This window comes from Octopus bimaculoides, chromosome 5 (assembly GCF_046866305.1).
Source record: "Octopus bimaculoides isolate indiv1 chromosome 5, ASM4686630v1, whole genome shotgun sequence".
Classification (NCBI taxonomy): domain Eukaryota; kingdom Metazoa; phylum Mollusca; class Cephalopoda; order Octopoda; family Octopodidae; genus Octopus; species Octopus bimaculoides.
In genome coordinates, this window is record NC_142932.1 from 122209012 (window position 1) to 122231418 (window position 22407).

Consider the following 22407-nt stretch of genomic DNA (forward strand, 5'->3'; position numbering starts at 1 on the left):
ACACCACACTGGATTCAGAAAAACACTTTCAATAGTTACCACTTGTACCTAGGTTTCGAACATTAATGAACAAATAACATAATTTGTTATTTGTGTTCTCATTAGCAAGGGCGCTAAAAATTAACGTATAATTATGGGACAAATAGACAGCACATGTCTCATCTTTGTACATTATAATTTTTCAACAAATCCACCGCGCAAGCGCAGTTATAGTCGGCAGTAAATAGAAATATATTTGCCGACTTTCTTCAAAATTACGAAAATCACATTAAGAAAATATATATATAGGGTAGGAAAATTAGAAAATTTTTTCAACCGGTGGCTAGCATGCATAAAATTTTCTTAATATGATTTTCGTAATTTTGAAGAAAGTCGGCAAATATATTATTATTTGCTGCCGACTATAACTGCGCTTGCGCGGTGGATTTGAAAAATTATAATGTACAAAGATGAGACGTGCTGTCTATTTGTCTCATAATTATACGTTAATTTTTAGCGCCCTTGCTAATGAGAACACAGATAACAAATTATCTTATTTGTTCATTAATGTTCGAAACCTAGGTACAAGTGGTAACTATTGAAAATATTTTTATTTTTCATCTCCTTCGTAATTACTCCTAACCGTGGTTTGGGCTTTGACAGTTCCTTTATTATGTAAGGTGTCTTTTGAGTATAAATGTACAGTAATTTTATATGAAAAATATGTTGTCTATAGACTATTTTATGCATGCTTGCCACTGGTAGAAAATTTATCTACTTTTCCTACCCTATATATATTCTTATATATATATATATATATATATATATATATATATATATATATATATATATCATTCCTATTATGCTAAACTATCATACGTCCAAATGCGATTTTTCTTTATTTTCAATATTTATTTTTTGTTGCAATAGCCGGTTCTTTTGGCCAAGCTATCGTTATCGTATCTCCAGCTGTTTCAGATGCCAAGATATCAAAACTTGTCAAAGTGTATTACAATGGTTTTGCTATGGAATGATGAAGCTATTTTTTCGTGTTCTGAAAAAGCAACGTTTTTGACTTACGACACTTTTGCATAATAGCAACGATATATATTTCAAGAGTTTTTGCTTCTTCTTCAGTACCACATCCCGCCTATTAACCATTCACAAACAATTGCTTCAAACATTAAAAAAATGATTTAATAACACTGCTAACACAGGTAGGACACAGCAGTGACTTATAAGCCTTTAATATACTTGCTAATATATCATAGTTGCATAATGAAATGCAGTGTCCCAGCAAGCCATTAATATTATTGTTGAATACATTCTTAGTAAGTGATTTTACCCGAGATCATGTGTTGAAATAGATGAACAGCGACATTAACATTCGGCTACTTCTTAATAGCATTGTTTGCTCCAAAACATTAAAATTATTCGTAGCTCCTCTGCCACCTGATGATTATCACAATTCCACTTCATCTCTTTGAAGTGCAATTCTGAAAGTATGTGCCAGAGAATGAAGAATTATTTATTTTTCTTTATTTCCCTATTACATATATCGCAATATTTGGTCTAATATTACGTCTATGAACAATTGGAGTATACAGCTAGGCTCAGCTAACGCTAATATATACGTGTAGTAAACATTTTGGAAAGTAAAAGAAAATAAATTCTAGTGGGAATTGACAATCTTTATTTTAAATATTCTTTTTATAAAAAAAAAAAACAGAACGGAAATACATATATATATATATATATATATATATATATATATATATATATATATATATATATATATATATATGTACTATTGTAGAGGATATAGAGACCAGAAATCAACGCCTGATGGAACTGAAAGAATTTCTGCTGAAGCAAAAATACCCATCACGACTCATAGAAAATGGTATTCAGCGGGCTTTGAAAATACCCATACAACAACTGAGGACACCGCAAAGAAAAGACAAACAGGAAAAGATCATTCCATTTATAGTGACACAAAATCCATGCCACCAGAACATCTTTAATATCGCCAAAGCGAACTTACCGATCCTTGCACAAAGTAAGGAATTGAGAAATATCATTACAGATCAAAATATAGCTGTCAGTAAGAGACAACCTAAAAACTTGAAAAAGCTATTAACAAAGGCAAGGTTTGACCTCAGCAACAAAAATCAAACATTCACTGTATCCAAATGCAATGATAGCCGATGCGGCACATGCCGATCAATCCATATCGGCCCATATATGAACACAAAAACAGGGAAAATATTCACCAATGCGAACATGAACTGCAAAAGTAGAAATCTAATCTACTGCATCAAATGCCCTAATTGTGAAGAACTGTACGTTGGCCAGACAGGTAATGCACTATCGGAACGCTCACGGGTACATCGACAACAGATTAAAAACCCAGAAGTCCGCCAAATACCACTGAGTAACCATCTGGCAACATGTGGTCATCAAACTTTTATTATATCTCCATTCCATAAACTTTACAACCGGAATGAAATTGAAAGAAAATGCAAAGAAAAGGACTTTATTAAGAAATTCAAACCCACTCTTAACAAACAATGATTAAATCCATCTTACTTGGGGTTTAAAAATCTTATCCCTGTAACCAAAACACAAAAAATCTCTCAGATATCATCATTTCTATAAATAGATTTGGCATCATTTCTAAGAACAGCCAAACACCTACTGGGGTTTAAAAATCTTATCCCTACAACCCACACAAAACAATAAATTAAAATATCATCATTTCTAAAAATAGATTTGACATCAATTCTAAAAATAGCCAAACACCTACTGCTGCTGTCCAAGGGAATTGGTATAAAAGACAGAAAACCAGCCAACTTATTAGTCTGTTAAAGTCTGTCATACCGGCCATGACGAAGGGAAATAGCCCTGAAACTCGAGTCGCCTTTATATATTTATATTTATATATTTGATCCTTTATATTGAACACTCAATATTTCATCTACATTCAATACTTTCTTTCATGGTGCCATCCATTTTTATGTTATTTTATTTTATATTGTATATTGTATATCATATTATATATTGTATATTCCATATGCTATACCCCACATTGGTTCTGCAGGAATATAAATAAAACATAAAAAACAGACAGTGTTGGAACTCTTTTAAGCAAAATAATATATTCCTCTATACACAATCATACAAAAAAAACACCTTTTTTGTATTTATTTTTACTCGCATATATATATATATATATATATATATATATATATATATGAATATATATATATATAATTCACCCATGAATAGATGCTTTTGAAAATAAATATACTCTTCCATGACTATACCCATATATATGACTATGGACTCCCAGTAGATTTGATATTTCTGTGTGAATCTTTTTTTAAATTTCAATTGTTGAGAATATTGCCGAGGTGATTTCATTTCATCGGTTTCATGTCACATGATTGTTTTATGTATCTGTAAGGATACATACATGGAACTTTTCGTGTCATATGTTACAATTCCATAGAATATCTGAATATCACAAGGACTTTTGTGTAACACACCGATGTAGTTACACACACACACACACACACACACACACACACACACACACACATATATATATATATATATATATATATATATATATATATATATATATATATATATATATATATATATATATATATATAATTCCACAAATTAACTGCATGCAGCTGAAAATCTTCAAAGTGACAGCAAATTCTAAGCTTCACAGTTTTTTTATGTTTCAGCTGCAAACAGGAAAGATTTAACAATACAACCAAATCGCAATCCAAATAATAGCTATTTCTTTAAAATAAATGAATAATTCCTTTATTGACCTTCACAAAGCTCAGATGCAATAATATTATTGTTAAATATCTGATACGAAGTGTTACTACACACACGCGTATCATAAACCATCTACAAGAATTTCCTCAAAAAGTGATTTGTGAAGACTTAATCTCCGGAATGTTAATTCACCAGTTTCTCTTACTGCTACATTGGTTTTGGGCCTCAGACATAGCAAGATGCTGTACCACCTGAAGCAAGAAGCATACCATCTACGTTTGTTATCTCTTCAACACAGTTGTAGCCATCTTATCTTAAACTCAAAAGCAGTAGCTCTAGAATTATGCTACTGAAAATGTCCCTCCATTTTTAAGATGGTAGTATGTGAGTAGATGAAATTTCTCTGCTACTTCTTGGGCGTCATGTGACAATAGAGAAATGTCCTCATTGTTTTCTATTCTTCAAGTTTGAGATCACATGCATATACTCTATATATGAAAAGGAAATGGCTGTTAATGTTGGAATGTCTTACAACAGAGGTTTGCTTAACCACTGTTGTTAGACATTCTAACAATTGAATCTATATCAAGGCTTTATACACCTTAATATTTGAAGAACTTGTAAGGTAAAGAGCTGGCAGACTCGTTAACACGCCAGATAAAATATTCACAGACATTTCGTCTATCCTCACGTTCTGAGGTGGTCTATCCTTAAGCAGGGGTCGACTTTCCTTTTCATACTTCAGCGTTCGATAAAATAAGTTCCAGTTGAGCACTGAAGTCGGTGTGCTCGACTTAACCCTGAACTTGCTTACTTTGAGCCAGAATTAGAAGTACTTCATTAAAAAAAAAAATCAAGATTTATTTTTCCTTTCACCCATCAATAAATTAATCAGTTTTCTCAAACATTTACTTTGTAAAATACCCGATGTGCTTCATAATTTCATGTAAACACACATTCTAATTTCAATTTATTACAAAATTATGGACGTAGAGACTGAACAATTGAAGACATGATAAGAAATCACACGAATCCGATGCTTTACCAATTTCTCCGAATACATTTCATCAGAATAACTAAAGACGAATCCATTTTGGCTGAAAATAGTCTATATAGTCAGCACTGTACGCGTTTCGAAGTAGAGAATGTTCTTTGGCTGGTGGGAAATAGTAAGTGACATTTCCTTTACACAAAAATCCTGCCCACCAGCTGTAACTACCTACAGAAGAAATTAAATGCTCACAGCTGCTCAAAACAGCCATGTCTTCTGCTGCCGAGTTGCCACTTATAAAATAAGTGCTATTGTCAGATATGTTGTCTTTACACCATTGCAAACTATTAGAACAAACAACGAATATTACATTTGTATAATGAGACTGGAACCACTGTTTTGCACTTTCGAAATATTCCTTAGAAGCCACATTATAACCATATGGATGATTAACCATGTCACCTCGTCGAACATGTATTCCTACTACTGTCCAGTTCAACGACGCATTGTTAACTTTTCTATGATTCTCGACAATTTCCTTTATAATTTTGTCGGCTTTGTCTTTAATCTCTTTTTTAAAAGTGAATTGAGAGCGGATTTCATCATATATGCGTTCGAAATACTTGTATGACTGTAAATAAGGTCCGACAAAAACAGTGCCCACATTACTAATATTAAACAATCTAGGATCAAAAGCGGAAGCCTTTCGGTGATATTTTGTTTTAGCATTTTTGCACAAAGTTCCATTTTTCTCAGTATTATGTATATTAAATATATTTTCTAAATGTTCTATTCCTTCATGAACAATCATACTCCTATTGTTAGCATTTGCTATCCCTAAACCAGAAGCAAATACAAACATTTGATTACCCAACCTTCCAATTAAATTGACACAAATGTATTTCAAGTTTCCTCTCCACTCTTCCAAACTTGTATTCGTAAAGCGAGTCAATGGTGTTTCAGAAATTATTGCCTTAAGGCTACTCGATGGTGTTTTTGAAGTTGTAGTCATGAGGTGAGTCGATGTGTTTTCGACATTTTTAAATTGTGATTTCAGAAAATGATCTTCGTTTTGTAGAGACATCAAAAGCATGGTAGTGATAAAGATGATACATAGAAATACGTATCCATATTTACCTACAAAAGGAAAAAGGAAACGTTATATTGAGGTATGTAACAGTAACATAAACCGTATTCCTGAATTTTGCAAGATGTTGACTATATTAAGCTAAATATTTGATACTTATTTTACATCAAACGGCTGCAATTCTGAAAAAGACTTGAAAATGATATCTTCACAGAAAAGATTCTGAATCTACTACACTTCTAGCACTCAAAATGCATGAGAAGAAATATGTTTGTGAGTTATTATTCACATCACGCCCTGGAGGGATGAATAAAATGACAGGAGAATTTCATCAAATTTACACAAAACTGTTTAATTAAATATTCTTTTTTTTCCTTTTCTTTTTCTTTTCATTTTTTCTCTTTTATTCTTTTTAAACTTGAAAATTGAAGACTGATGATGTTATTCCATCAACGTGGGGACGCTGGTTGCCTCGTTCAAATTTTGAATTTGAATTTTCACGTATCACTGTTTCTTTTGAACTCGACAAAAGCAAGCTATCTATCGGGATATTGTTTAACCAATAAAACATCTATTGCAATCGTATTGCGCTCTTCATATTGTCTATTATTAGTATTATTATCATTATTATTATTATTATTATTATTATTATTATTATTATTATTATTATTATTATTATTATTATTATCATTATTATTATTATCATTATTATCATTATTATTATTATTATTATTATTATTATTATTATTATTATTATTATTATTATTATTATTATTATTATTATTATTATTATTATTATTATTATTATTATTATTATTATTTTATGTTTGACATTTGTTTTGCATTTGTACAAGTTGGATCCAAGTCTCACCCAGAGACCTCAAGAGACAACAAGTTAGAAGTTCATGTAGGTGTTATGCCTAGGGTACCATATATTTGGATTTGTACAGTTTTGTTCAAGTGAATGTTTAAGAAACCATAAGAAAATTATGTGTTTGCTTTAAAATTTGAGATCACATAGACAGTATTTTACGTAGGATATGGGCAGTTCCCATGAGCACTATCTTTTGAACTTCAGCCATTTTGGGGTTTCCTGGTATCTGAGCTAGGTAGTAATCAGCCCGTTTCGCTGTCATTCCCAGGGCACCTATGACAATAGGTATTGTTTTCGTCTTCAGATTCCACATTTTGCTAATTTCTATTTCAAGATCTTTATATTTGCTCAGTTTTTGGTAGGTCTTGACAGATACGTTTATATCAATTGGGACAGTCATATCAATGTATTATTATTATTATTATTATTATTATTATTATTATTATTATTATTATTATTATTATTATTATTATTATTATTATTATTATTATTATTATTATTATTATCATTATTATCATTATTTTATGTTTGACTTTTGTTTTGCATTTGTACAAGTTGGATCCAAGTCTCACCCAGAGATCTCAAGAGACAACAAGTTAGAAGTTCATGTAGGTGTTATGCCTAGGGTACCATATATTTGGATTTGTACAGTTTTGTTCAAGTGAATGTTTAAGAAACCATAAGAAAATTATGTGTTTGCTTTAAAATTTGAGATCACATAGACAGTATTTTACGTAGGATATGGGCAGTTCCCATGAGCACTATCTTTTGAACTTCAGCCATTTTGGGGTTTCCTGGTATCTGAGCTAGGTAGTAATCAGCCCGTTTCGCTGTCATTCCCAGGGCACCTATGACAATAGGTATTGTTTTCGTCTTCAGATTCCACATTTTGCTAATTTCTATTTCAAGATCTTTATATTTGCTCAGTTTTTGGTAGGTCTTGACAGATACGTTTATATCAATTGGGACAGTCATATCAATGAGGAGGCATGATTTTTGTCTGAAGTCTTTCAGTATGATGTCTGGCCTATTTGCGTCTATCTTTCTGTCAGTTTGAATGGTGAAGTTCCAGAGGAGTGCAATGTGATCATTTTCAAGTACTGGGGGTGGTTTGTGTTCCCACCAGTTTTTATCATGGGGCAAGTCCAGGTTTTTGCATATTACCCAGTGAATATATTGTGCAGCTCTATCATTATTATTATTTTTATTATTATTATTATTATTATTATTATCATTATTATTATTATTATTATTATTATTATTATCATTATTATTATTATTATTAGTAGTAGTAGTAGTAGTATTATTATCATTATTATTATTATTATTATCATTATTATTATTATTATTATTATTATTATTATTATTATTATTATTATTATTATCATTATTATTATTATTATTATTATTATTATTATTATTATTATTATTATTATTCAGTAATATTAATATACTAACTTTTTGTTGTTTTTTTACGTACCCTGAAGGGAGATGTACAAAAAAGAGAGAAATAAGTGTTAAGCAGTGGGGGTATAGTTGAAGTGAGTGGCAAAGCGGGAGAGATGAAGATCAGAGAGGAAGTGAAAGAGAAAGAGTGACAGAGATAGTGAGTGGTGGCTGAAAGGAAGGTGTCCGTCCTTTTTTTTTAATTTTCTTTTTTAATGTTTATCAGTATTTTCAGAGTAGACGGATGCATACATCGAACACACATTGTTAACTTGAAAGTAGGAGAGAGGAGGGCCAGAGAAGAAGTGAGACAGAAAGAGAGGGAGTGAGGGAGTGAGGGAGACAGTGAGTGGTAATTGAAAGGAAGGTGGCTTTCGTTTTGTTTTGTGTTTTTAAATGTTTATCAGTATTTTCAGAATAGACTGATACATACATTGAAAGAAAAGTAGATGCATAGACACATAAACACATTGTTAAATCAATGACAAATAACTACAGCAAATATTGGATGATGTCAATTTCCGTTTTCAGGAGGATAAAATTAACTCGCAAGTGGCTGAGTACTCTACAGACGTGTACCATTAACGTACTTCTCAGGGAGATTCAACCTCACACAGAATATGACAAGGCTGGCCCCTTTGAATAACAGCTACAACTCATTTTGACCACCTGAGTAGACTGCACCAAGATAAGCCTTCAAGTAGTTGGAAGAAAACGAAAAAACATCCTACATAGGGTCAGGAAAATCTTTTTAGTCGTCAAGGTCACTATAGGCGTTAATTCAGTCCTAACAGTGGCATTTGTGGGTCGGTCTCACAGACCTGGAAGCCAAGGCCCCAGATAAACACCGATGCACAAGCTGTTGTTATCAAACTGAGCGTGAGTCGAGGGCGAAGTCACTACACGATGGAATAGCAATTATTTTGTCTTAGTTTTCACGGATTATACTAAACACAGGACATCTTTGTCTTACGATATGGAACGTTTCCTTTTCTTTCACTCTTTTTAAAAAATGGTACTCCGTCGGTTACGATGACGAGGTCCCTGTTTATCTGATCAACGGAACAGTCTGCTCGTAAAATTAACGCACAAGTGACTGAGTACTCCATAGACATGCATACCATTAACGTAGTGGGGTTCAGCCTCACACAGAATGGGACATGGTTGTCCCCTTTGAATTACAGCTTCAACTCACTTTTGCCATATGAGTGGACTGCAGCAAGGTGAAGTAGGGTGTCTTGCCTAAGAACACAGCGCACCGCCGGAAATCGTACCCATGACTTTACGATCGTGGGTCGAATACCCCTAACCACTGAGCCATGCACCTTCACACTCTTAACCGTAGAGAAAAGGAGTGAAGCGATAGAGACATGGAAAGGAAAGCCTCAGTCATTTAAAAGGACAGTTAAACTGAAATACGGTCGATTTTTTTCTAGCTTCTTTACTTTTAACAATGAAGAAGGAAAGACGTTTAGTAATGAATAGAGGGAAAGTCTTTCAGGTGTTTAGGTTTTCATTCTGGGAGTTCGAGAATGATCGAGTGTTAATTCTCTCTTCTTTCCCCCACCTCTGGTACTTATTCACCTTGTTTGATAGTTTTTCATGTCTATAAATCGCGGTGGGGAAAGACGATGTTAAACGGAGGCACGTTTAACGTTTTCTCTACAAACTACAAACAAGCCCCACCCTTTTTTTTTTTTTTCATACAAAAACTAATGCAAATTTCGAAAGGTGTGAAACACTGTGAAAAGAGCTCAGAAAAATGGGTTATACCCCTTATAACATGGTTGGCGGAGAAATATTGCTGACAGGTGGCTACACGAAATTCAACTCTACACTTTATAGAGTGTCTTCTGCTATAGCCGCGGGCCAACCAAAGCCTTGTGAGAGGATTTGGTAGACGAAAACTGAAATAAGCTCGTCATGTGTGTGTGTGTATGTGTGTGTGTGTGTGTGTGTGTGTGTGTGTGTGTGCGCGTGTGTGCGTGTGTGTGTGTGTGTTTGTGTCTTTCTCCCCATTAGAGGGGCAATTTCTTCGACTAAAGGGCGGTGCTCCAGCATGGCCACAGTGAAATGACTGAAACAAGTAAAAGAATAAAAGAATACCATAAGAACGTTCCGTACCACTAAACCAAAAAGGTTCTCTGAATATGAACGATGTATCTTTTATTATTATTATTATTATTATTATTATTGGAACTCTGCTCGTGGATTTCGTGAGCTGTAAGTTTTTGTGCAATTTTTACAGATAATATTGTTGTACCTGAATTTGTTTTTGCGACATTTCTGTGGCCAGACCGAATGGGCTCTTGCTGAGCTGAGCGGTTAGGCGTGACTTTTCCCCTTTGAGAGCTCATTTTCAATTTACAATCTCCATTTTTTTTTTTTTTTTTTTTTTTTTTTTTTTTTTCCATCTTTCGATTTTAAAATTTGCAAAAATGTCCTTGGAGGAGAGTATCAGCTCTTGCTTCCTTTTTGACTTCCCCACTCTGCTGTCGGAAGACAGCCAAATAAGTTTTAAAATTAATTGTCTCCTCCCACTCCGCGCTTTAAAAGACAGGAAGAAGGACGACCAAAGTCTTGCTAGCACGTGCAACGCTGATCAACAGAAGAAAAAAGAAGAAAAGAAACACGAAAAAGAAGAGGAAAAGAGCAAGGAAATTCAGCTAATCGACGCTGCTAGCGTCGCAACACCTGGGAATCCAAGCCCTCCCACTACCACCACTAACCCTAACACATTGAACGCTTCATTAGCAAAACCTAGCAATGAATTTATAAATGTTTCTTTAGAATCTCTCAAAAACTATAGAAACATTTTAAAAAGAAAAAGTGAAAGATGTGTTTCGATAAATACACTGCCAGATATCATAGAGAAAACGTACCATAGTGTACAAAACTATATCATTAAAAAATAAACGAATAGAAATTGTCACAAAGCAAGCAGTTGAGAAATACTTGCAACCCATTTGGAAAGACGTAACATATCTGACGTGGTTAAGAAATATGACACAACTGAAGTCAGATTTGCTACAGAAGACTCAGCGAAACAGTACTCAACAGCCCAGCTGAGAAACAGTGAACTTGTCCTAGTTCTAACATATATGGGATAAAAATACTGGAGATACCACATGAAATGAAGGCTTGTTGGATTGTCGCAGCCGTCCTCCTCGACTTAGAAGATAAATCAGAATTATCCAAGTCGAGAAACAAGGAAAAAAAACACCTGGACTGGTCAGGAATTGCAAATAATAATCCAAATAAACCAAGACGTATTGGAACAAATTCCTGACCAACTCAGCCTTCCATATTGCACTATGCTGAATGTCACACTTGAGGGCAGAAGGTCAAGATGGTATCAATGCGGACAGAATAACCATCTGAAAGCCTTCTGTTCCCAACTAAAACAGGAGGAGGGCACTACCCCCATGATACAAGCACCACCCACACCACAGCAACTGAAGTATTCCCAACTACAGGAGCAACACCAACAACACAAGCAATCCCAACAAGAGAAGAAACCCCCCGAAAAGAAAGCAGAGAGGGCTCCAGCAAAAACACCAAAAACGACCACACGAGAGGCAAAAACGCCACCAACAGAAGTGCTGACCGCAACCACCACTACAGCTACAAAAATACCATCTGAAAAGGAAAGTGAGGGTTGAGAGAGAGGTGCTGATTTGCAGCAAATTTGCTAAAAGGTGGGTGAATGTGGTGAAGATGGTCCATGTCAGCGGGCCTACTTTGAGCATGCGCTTTTGAGTTTCCAAGGCTGAGAGAGAGAGAGAGAGAGAGAGAGAGAGAGAGAGAGAGAGAGAGAGAGAGAAAGAAAGATAGGAAGAGGTCTCTTGCCCTAGTGAACAAGGCGCTTGTGGATTTTTCGTGGGGTCTCCATGAGTAACCCTGAGTTGCTTGCCTCTGTTAGACATTTTATTTGTTATATTTTTCATTATCGTCTTTTTACAAACACTTTACGTAACCCCACATGTCCTTCATGTTTTGTAATGTCCAATCGTATTGTTGTCGGTTTTTATTGCTAATAAAATAAAAGGATTATTATTATAATTATTTCATAGAGATTGACCGAATTCTCCACGAAGGTAAATAGGCAATTAGAAGAGCACGATGCAATTTGTAATAGATAATTTATTTATCGGTTTGAGCCATATTTCGACAGATCTTTTTAAATCCAAAATGTAAAATGAAAACAGCTACAGAAATACAGAGATGCTAAATGTGAACTAGGAAATTCTGCGTTCCTATTGCAACTCGTCCCCTCCCCACATCAGTTTTCAATTTTGTAGCTGGTAAAAGGAAAAAGAAAGAAGAAAAACGGGAAAAAAACGGGAAAAAAACAGAATATTCCTGGATGAATGAATAAAATGACAGTTGAATTTCATAACATTTACATAAAACTGTTCGACTAAATATTCTTTTTTCTTTCTTTTTCCTTTTACCAGTTACAAAACTGAAAACTGATGATGTCATTCTATCAAAATAGGATCACAGTTTTCCTCGTTTATAATTTGAATTTCTGTGTTTTTGAAGTTGTTTTTCATTTTACATTTTGCGCTTGATGAAGACAGACAATTTGTCGAAATATTGTTCAAACCGTAAAATAAACAATCTATACTAAATCGCCTGGCGCTCTTCTTGTTGTCTGATTATTATTACTATTATTATTATCATCATTATTATTATTATTATTATTCAGTAGTTTTATTTTTATAACGTGCTTTCACTTCACTACCGAGCGCAGCTCTGTGCGCCTTGGGTATGTGCTGTGGTTTGCTGTGGTGCTCTTATGGTTACTATATCTAGTGTTATTATTATTATTATTATTATTATTCAGTAGTTTTATTTTTATAACGTGCTTTCACTTCACTACCGAGCGCAGCTCTGTGCGCCTTGGGTATGTGCTGTGGTTTGCTGTGGTGCTCTTATGTTTACTGTATTGAAAGTGTTTTGCGTAGAATGTGTGCAGTACCCAGTAGTGCAATTTTCTGTATGTTATATATATTTGTAAGTCCTGGTGTTTTTGTTATGTATTTGTCTGAATATTTTTTTATTATACCTAAGGCACCTACTATGATAGGAATTGTTTCTGTTTTTAGATTCTACATTCGAGTTATCTCTATTTCCAGGTCTTTGTATTTTGAAAGTTTTTCCATTTCTTTTAGAGAAACGTTGTCATCTGCTGGTATTGAAACATCAATTAGAAGGCATTTTTTTCCTTCATGATCTTTGACAACTATATCTGGTCTATTGGCCTTAATTTCTCTATCTGTGTGTATTGGCATATCCCAGAGTATGGTTGCTTTCTCGTTTTCTGTGACCTTTTCTGGCGTGTGTTTATACCATCTTTTTTCTGTTGCTATTCCATAATGTTGGCATAGCTTCCAGTGTATATAGGTCCCCGCTCTGTCGTGTCTGTGAATATATTCCTTCTTAGCCAGGACTGGGCAGCCAGAGATAATATGATTTATTGTTTCTTGTCGATCTCCACATATTCTACAGTTACTTGTTATATTTCTTTTCATTATGTGTTTTTGGTAATTTCTGGTGGGGAGGCTTTGGTCTTGTGCAGCAATTAAAAATCCTTCAGTCTCTGCTTTGAGTCCTGAGCTTCTCAGCCATTGCTGGGATTTTTCTCTGTCTATTTCTTTCGCATTTAGTTTAGCCCAGTATTTACCATGTAGGGGCTTTTCTTGCCATCGTTTTATCATGGTCCGTTGCTGTTCTAGTTTTAGTTTGGATTTCATTTGTTTTATAGCTTTTGTTGTTTCTTCTTCTTCTTCTTCGTATTTGTTAGGTAGATTGATTTCTTGTTTGTATTTGTCAGCTTCCTTAAATACTGAAAACAGTTTTTTGTTTTGCTCGTGTTTTGTGGCTATTTGTATTAGTTTCCCTTGCTTCTGGAGTAGGTATTTTTGCAGTCCTATGGTGGTTATTTTATAATAGTTTTCTAGCTGTATAAGACCCCTGCCACCTTCTGTGCGTTGTATATATAGCCTTTCTATGTCAGATTTTGGGTGGTTATTATTATTATTATTATTATTATTATTATTATTATTATTATTATTATTATTATTATTATTATTATTATTATGTTGTTGTTGTTTTTTCTTCTTTCTTCAAATTCTCTTCCATTTCTCGCCGAGTGTTTTCCGTACACCTTGGGCAGAGAAACTCATTGTATGCATTCCCAGTTTACACACGCAAATTCAGAGGTAAAATATGTAGTTTAAAAAAATAATAATAACTAAATAGATTCATGAATGGATGTTGTTTTCACAGCGATAATGGTCTTCTCAGTACATGAGTCGTTCCATTATTATTATTATTAGTAGTAGTAGTAGTAGTAGTAGTAGTAGTAGTAGTAGTAGGAGGAGGAGGAGGAGGAGGAGGAGGAGGAGGAGGAGGAGGAGGAGGAGGAGGAGTATATAGGGCAGTGATCTGACAGAATTGTTAGCGCGCCGGGCGAAATGCTTTGCGGTATTTCGTCTGCTGCTACGTTCTGAGTTCCAATTCCGCCGAGGTAGACTTTGCCTTTCATCCTTTCGGGGTCGATGAATTAAGTACCAGTTACGCACTGGGGTCGATGTAATCGACTAGTCCCCTCCCGCTGAATTTCAGGCTTTGTGCCTATAGTAGAAAGAATTATTATTATTATATTTGTTGCGGTGGTGAAAGCATATTTTCGAAGACGCTGCGTGAGACTGTATTATAATTATTGTTTTCGACTATTTCTTATTGTTTTGTGTTTTAAGTTTTTGTTTAAACTCGTTGTTGGGAACACCAGGAATCTCTTGCTTGGGGTCCCCGTAAGGGACAATGTTTTTGCCTTCATAAAACACCCACCTATTTTGATAAAAATAAAAGACATACAGGTGCAGGCATGGATGTGTGGTAAGGAGCTTGCTTTCCAACTGCATGGTTCCGGGTTCAGTCCCACCGCGTGGCACCTTGGCCAAGTACCTTCTGCTATAGCCTCGGGCCGAACAAAGCTATGTGAGTGGATTTGGTTGACAGAAACTGAAAGAACCCTGTCGTACATTATATATATATATGTATGTAGGTACGTATGTATTTGTGTGACTGTGATTCCCTCCCCCATCACCACTTGACAACCGGTGTTGGTGTGTTTACGTCCCCGTAATCTAGTGGTTCGGCAACAGAGATCGATAGAATAAGTACTAGGCTTACAAAGAATAAGTCCTGGGGTCGATTTGCTCGACTAAAGGCGGTGCTCCAGCATGGCCACAGTCAAATGACTGAAACAAGTAAAAGAGTAAAAGAATACATTCAAGATGGCTTGACTTCCGGCCATCACCGCAGCATTGAAAGGGAAAGCCGTATCTCCCACCAAATCTTTCCCTCAGACTTTCCTCCTTTTCTGACATCCTCTTCCTTTGTAGCCTACATGACGGATCTTTTTTAAAACGGGGGCCACATTTTTCATTAACGAAACACTTTGAAACTTGGAACACTGGTAGAATGTGTCATATAAAACATCTTTTTCTCTTAGTCTTCTTTAAAAAAAAAAAGAAATCCATAAGTTATTCCATGTTAAAGTTGTCGTATTTCTGTAATTTCAACCAATCACTGACGTCCATTCAGCCGATATACATTAAGTGCCAACTACATAAACAAACGATTCTGAAACAATTAACCCTAACCCTAACCCTAACCCTAACCCTAACCCTAACCCTAACCCTAACCCTAGGGTTAGGATTAGGGTTAGGGTTAGGGTTAGGGTTAGGGTTAGGGTTAAAGCAAATTTAAAATGAAAAAAGCAAATAAAACGAAGGTATAGACATTAAATACGCTTTACACCGCTTAATCAGCCAAAGGAGTAAATATAAACAACTGAATACTTGTCAGTGATTGGTTGAAATTATCGAAATAAGACAATTTTTTACATGAAATAAATTCGAATACAAAAATATTTTTCTGTTCTATAACACAAAATAGATAAGTATACGAAGTTTGAAAGTCTTTCCGTACCAAAAACACTACGTAAAACATTAATGAAAAATGTGGCCCCCGTTTTAAAATAGATCCTAAATGACGAAGGCTGACAGCAACAGCAACACCAACAACGACAAAGATCTGAACTGTGAAAGAACACGAGAAATCAGAAGAGGCAACATCACCACCACCGTCACCACCATCGTTTGTTGTAGCGGCACGAAATTAAGCAGCGAACATAGTGAGGACGACAGCAACAAATGTTACCCCATCCCCACCAACACCACAGCCACTACAACAACAAAGAGTGTTCTTTTCTACTCTAGGAACAAGGCCCTTTGGGAGAGGAGGCCAGTCGATTAGATCGACCCCAGTACGCAACTGGTACTTAATTTATCGACCCCGAAAGGATGAAAGGCAAAGTCGACCTCGGCGGAAATTGAAATCAGAACGTAAAGACAGACGAAATACCGCTAAGCATTTCGCCCGGCGTGCTAACGTTTCTTATTTCTCTATTGCCCACAACAGGCTAAACATAGAAAGGACAAACAAGGACTGACAAAGGGATTAAGTCGATTACATCGACCCAAGTGCGTAACTGGTACTTAATTTATCGACCCCGAAAGGATGAAAGGCAAAGTCGACCTCGGCGGAATTTGAACTCAGAACGTAACGGCAGATGAAATACCGCTAAGCATTTCGCCCGGCCTGCTAATTCTTGGTGATTTGATACTGGAAACACTCCAAACCAACAGGAAGAGCGAAAAAACTGCCCCTCCAAACAAAACCAAATAAGTTTTCCTTTTATTTCCGTATCTGTTTCTGACAATATTGTCGTGCACAGAATAGGTAGCGTGAATGTACGTGACCTGGGGTCACCTTGGAAGCGGGTTCACCTCAGGGCATTGAATGTCGACGTGGTGGCCATTAGTGAAACCAGAATTTCCGACTCACACGGCTTCCGACTCATTTTCGGTGACTATGAGGTGTACGTATCTCCAAGTCGTCCGGGAGCGAGAGGCAGAGTCACCGTGATGGTTCGAAAAAATCTGGAGCTTGCAATATAGACGATCTTTCTGGATCCAGAAGGTAATTCGATTGTACGAGACCCTGACTAACAGCGAAGAATATACTTTCAGGCTAGGTGCCGTCTATGCCCCGACCGGGGCAGGGTAACCATATTTCTTCAGACGTGAGAGATTGGGATAGAGTTTTAGATGTAAGGTGGGACTCTGTGGGTTTAGCAGATAGGAGAGGATGGTGCTAAAGCCTCGCAAATCTGTTCAGATGATTCCAGCTGTCTTAAAAGTGTCGACTGGAATTCCCTGATGTGCCAGTTCGACCTGGTCAAACCGCATCTGGGCACCCAGATCGTATCTAGATAGGATATTCTGTAGAGTAAGAGGTAAAGATAGCGTAGATTGTCTACATTTTAAAATAATCGACTACACAGACCTAAATTCGTGGTCTGTACAATCGACTTAGATAAGCTCCATAGACAAGGATCCGGGTACTGGGAACTGAATGCGTCGTTGCCAACGCGTAAAGATTTCATAGACCGGATTAGTGAACTAGTTAAGCGGGCGTTGACGGGAGCAATTATCGATAGTAAATGGTGGTTCCCCCGGAAGAGGGTGATTAGAATAGAATCAATAAGGTTTAGCAAAGGACTAGCAGTAGAAAGAAACAGAGTAGAGGTGGGACTAGTCAAGGAGTTAGACGAGGCTTTTAGAAAAGGCATCGCGACCAACGTGCTCACTGCGAGATTGATAATCGACCAATTCTTCAACGCGAAACACGAAGATTGCGTTGTCAGAACTAAACCCCGTACTCTTAGACATGAAAGGATGAACGCCGTTCAATGGGCCCGAGTGGCAGAGGCACGGCGTGTCAATAAATCTACAATCCAATCTTTGCCGGACCTCGATGAGCAAATGATAACTGATCCGAAACATATGTGTGAGGCCTTTCAGCGGCGCTTCGCTCAACTGTTCGAGAGTAGCGGTAAGCCGGATAGCAGGATGGATTTCAAGTCTTACTTCAACGGGTTGTCACGGCTCACGGCGACGGAAGTAAGGCGCTGCGAAAGGCCAACAACAGCCTTTGAAATGCAGGAAGCAATGGCTAGCTGCACGAGGGGTAAATTGCCTGATTTGATGGTCTGCCCTATGAACTTGCTTTTAACTTGTTTCAGCTTTGAAGCTGCGGTCATAACGGAGCAACACCATTGTAGATAGATAGATAGATAGATAGATAGATAGATAGATAGATAGATAGATAGATAGATAGACAGACAGACAGACAGACAGACAGACAGACAGACAGATAGATAGATAGATAGATAGATAGATAGATGAGTATACATGCATTCATGTCTAAGCAAGCATATATATGCGTCTGTGTGCGTGTGCGTAAGTGTGTAACTTTAAAATTCTTAAATTTAAAATTTTCTGTATATCGTCTAAGAACATTTTTCGTAATTTGTAAATGTGTTTCTACTTTCTGGCTTGTGAAAATTTCGGAGTTTTTTGTTGTTTTTTGTGTTTGTTTGTTTTTTTGTTTTGTTTTGTTTTACTTAAATGTCCGAAAAATATTTTAAATATTCTAAAAATTTATCGAACTAAATGAAGAAAATATCGAAAATGGATTTACTGTTCTCAAATAAGAAACATATTCTCAGCTATACTCACTGGAATATACTGTCTTGCACATATCTCTTTATCACTGATTAGATTAATTAGATTAAGAAAGAAAAATAATTACGTTTTGTAATAATGGTTTTCATCGTAGTATTTGTGCGAGTCTTTTTTGCTTCTTAATGCTGAGTCTTGTATCTTTCCAGAACTTCCCTTTCCAGCTTCAAAGCACATAAAGTTATACCATGTCCTAATGGATCTAAAAAAAGTAAATTAATATTATTAAATAATTTTCTCATAATATCAGTTTCCTTTCTATTTTTTTATGAATCTTTGATTTCCTTATCGTTATACCTTGACAAAAATGTACATGATTTCCTCAAACGTCCCTGTTTGTAACACTTCTAGCTAACGAAAATATTGTCTTTAACTTGTAGAGGTTTCAGAATCTGGTAGGAAAGTGGACACGATAATTGCCTTACATATCAAAAGTTTGTCTCAGATTATGATCTTCTTAAACCGATCATCTGAAACGTGTTGACACGTGGCTTAGTGGTTAGAATGTTAGATTTATAATTGTAAGATTGCGGTTTCGATTCCTCAGCCGGGCGACACCTTGTTCTTTTGAGCAAAACACTTCATTTTTACGTTGCTCTAGCTTAGTCAGCTGGCAAAAATTAGTGATCCTGCGACGGGCTGGCGTTCCGTCCAGCAAGGAATATATGTGCCACGGAAACATGAAAACCGGTCAAAAAGCAAAGCGATAAAGACGATTGCATATAGTAAACTGTTGCAGCCACCATCCAAGCAACAAAACACGTATTAAATCAATACATTGAGGTTTAATGTATAATGCCATACAGTCGAAATCTAGTAAATCCAATGAATAATGATTATTTTACTAGGTGTATATAGAATATAAAGAATATATTTATTTCACCAGCTGATATCTACAAGGTTACGATCGTTTCGCAGCCAACATCGTGAAAGATCATTTATTTTAGTATGTGATAAATTATTTGACATGTTTGTTTTATTGTGTTTGTTATTAATTATATAGTACTATTGTACAATTTACAAAGTAATACAAGTAAAAAACGCTTGCTCATCAGATCATAGAATATCATGGTTACATCAGTTCTCCAACCCGATATATGCATACAAAAACAAAAAGTCACCTTCGAAATATTAATATATGAAAGGTAATAATTAATAAAGCAGTGGTTTATATAAAGAAGGCGCGTGGCTTAGTGGTTAGGGCATTCAAATCACGATCGTAAGTTCGTGAGTTCGATTCCCAGTGACGCGTTGTGTCCTTGAGCAAGACACTTCATTTCACGTTGCTCCAGTCCACTCAGGTGGCAAAAATGAGTAGTACCTGTATTTCAAAGGGCCGGCCTTGTCACGCTATGTGTCACGCCGAGTCTCCCTGAGAACTACGTTGAGGGTACACGTGTCTGTGGAGTGCTCAATCACTTGCACATTAATTTCACGAGCAAGCTGTTCCGTTGATCGTATCATCTGGGGCCCTCGTCGTCGTAACCGACGGCGTGCTCCTAAAAAAATTAATAAAGCCTTTTTGCGAGTATCAGCGGATAAGTTAAATCTATATGTCGTGCATTTAATTTGTGTGTGTGTGTGTGTGTGTGTGTGTGTGCACATTAAAGCTGCTTCGAACTCGGAATTTAATTTTGTTTCAGTTGTGCTGTGCTGATTCACATCAGCAGATAGATTTAACGCTATTTGCATATATAAAATCAGACCATGGATTTCAATTCGTTTAAAGGTGACTAGGATATACGGTGCCGATGAGCTGAAATAACAGCGAAATATCGATATCCATCGTTCTCGTTCATCTAAGGGGCGACTTGTTTTACCTGTCTTTGAGATATACTGACTATTTTTAACACTCGACGTTTCAAAGCGATATTTTTTTTTCTGGACGAAATACCGAAGCCTGAAAGCGTTTAAACAAAGCACATGCATTAAGTATGCGACATCAATAATGTTGACTTTACTAGAGTTGCTTCTAAATCTTAATTTAATATGTTTTATGTCTTTTGGTTTCATCCAGTGGCTGAGGTCATACTGGGGCTTTTGGGTGTGATCGGGTTTCTTTTCTGTATCGTTTCTGATGAAGTAGCGAGTTGGAGGGAGCTGCTGTTCTTTGTGGCCCCTGCCGCGACATGGGTTCATCTGGCGTCTAACATGAAATTTTTCCACACGTTCTTTAAAAATCTCTTCATCCATCTGAATCTCTGAAGTTGTTTGGCACTATTATGGATCCTTAAAATTCAAGCTGTTACAGTACTCGGAGCTGTAAGAGATTCGCTCGGCCAAAATAAAACATTATTTGTCTCCACTTTGGTACTGATTACTTTTTCCCACAGTTAACAGTAACGTGTGTGTATGTATGCGTGTGTGTGTGGTAGAATGAGAATGGAAAGGGAATGGAGAAAGCGAGGAAGAAAACAAGCGTTTGTAGAGTATGGTTTGGAGAGGAAAGGAATGGTAAATTCGTTTTGGGGGATATTACAGTGCAGGATTTGTTGAAAATTGATGGTAACTGATAACTTGATCCCATTTATTGTAAAAAATTGTTGTTTATGTGTTATATTTTGTTTCGTTTCAGCATGAATATATAAATTAGTCCTAGAAGTGAGATATTTATAGAAGCAATGGTGACAAATAACACCTAAACAAGTGACATTCAGTGGTTTGTGTTGAATATTCCGTTGAATCTGCTTAAGATTTCTTTAAGATAGTTTATGATTTGTATAAAAGATTTGATGTTGGCATACCTACGTGACAAGTTTAATTTACACACAACCTTAGGTAAACTATGTATCAAAAATAGGTCAGTATTGATGAAAGAGCTGACTTTTTACGACCAAAATTTGCTTTTAAAAATGGCGGTTGCGATTTAATGTTATAGATTTTCATCCGGTATACGTTTATATGCCTGTAACAGACACATATTGGTCTATACATCATAGTAGGCGCCTCCACATTATACGCAATTGATGAATACACATACAAATAAACACACACGCGCGTATGTAAATAAAAATACAAAAACAAGAACCATATAAACAGCGACCAACATTTATGTTTGTATATATATTAACATAAATGTTGGTTCGTGTTTTTGTATTTTTATTTATATGCATTTATATTTATATATGTGTATGCATGTATGCATGTATGTATGTATATACAAAAAATAAATACATAAGGTTGTTTGCGTGTGTGGGTGGGGATGGGGTGTGAATAAAGTATTATATTATAAGATACCCACGTTTGAAATAGAATTGAAAAAAACATTATAAACACAGCCTGCAAACTCTACTTCTATAAAACATAAGGGTTAAAATTCACAGAAAATCAATAGCTTCAAAATACGAACTTATGACGTGAAATCGAAAACTCTTTTATCGCACCTGCTTCACCATATTATCATTGAACAATGGTTTGACTCTAATTCAAGAAATAATACGTTATCTGAAGTATGCCAGAGAATTTTTGGGGACTCATTTCCTAGTTACATACACATGTTTCATTCTATTTCCTACTCACAGTTTCTAGAGTCACTTAACTTAGCAACGAAGCATAATACATTTATTCGCGG

General features: G+C 35.8%; 1 protein-coding gene and 1 long non-coding RNA gene across 5 annotated transcripts in view; both read right to left on the reverse strand.

Moving 5' to 3' along the window:
- Window positions 1-22407, reverse strand: part of LOC149135844 (uncharacterized) — a 303123-nt gene that overhangs the window by 215703 nt on the left and 65013 nt on the right. The window lies entirely within an intron of this gene.
- LOC106871940 (galactoside alpha-(1,2)-fucosyltransferase 2) overlaps window positions 3793-22407 on the reverse strand; it is a 63114-nt gene continuing 44499 nt past the window's right edge. For all 4 annotated transcript variants that reach the window (XM_052968131.2, XM_052968128.2, XM_052968129.2 and 1 more), the window contains 2 exons: window positions 18907-19038; window positions 3793-5905 (listed from right to left, as the gene is read on the reverse strand). In XM_052968131.2, the coding sequence (XP_052824091.2) occupies window positions 4854-5905; window positions 18907-18928 (1074 nt within the window). In that variant the 5' untranslated portion in view covers window positions 18929-19038 and the 3' untranslated portion in view covers window positions 3793-4853. The remainder of the gene's footprint in view (window positions 5906-18906; window positions 19039-22407) is intronic.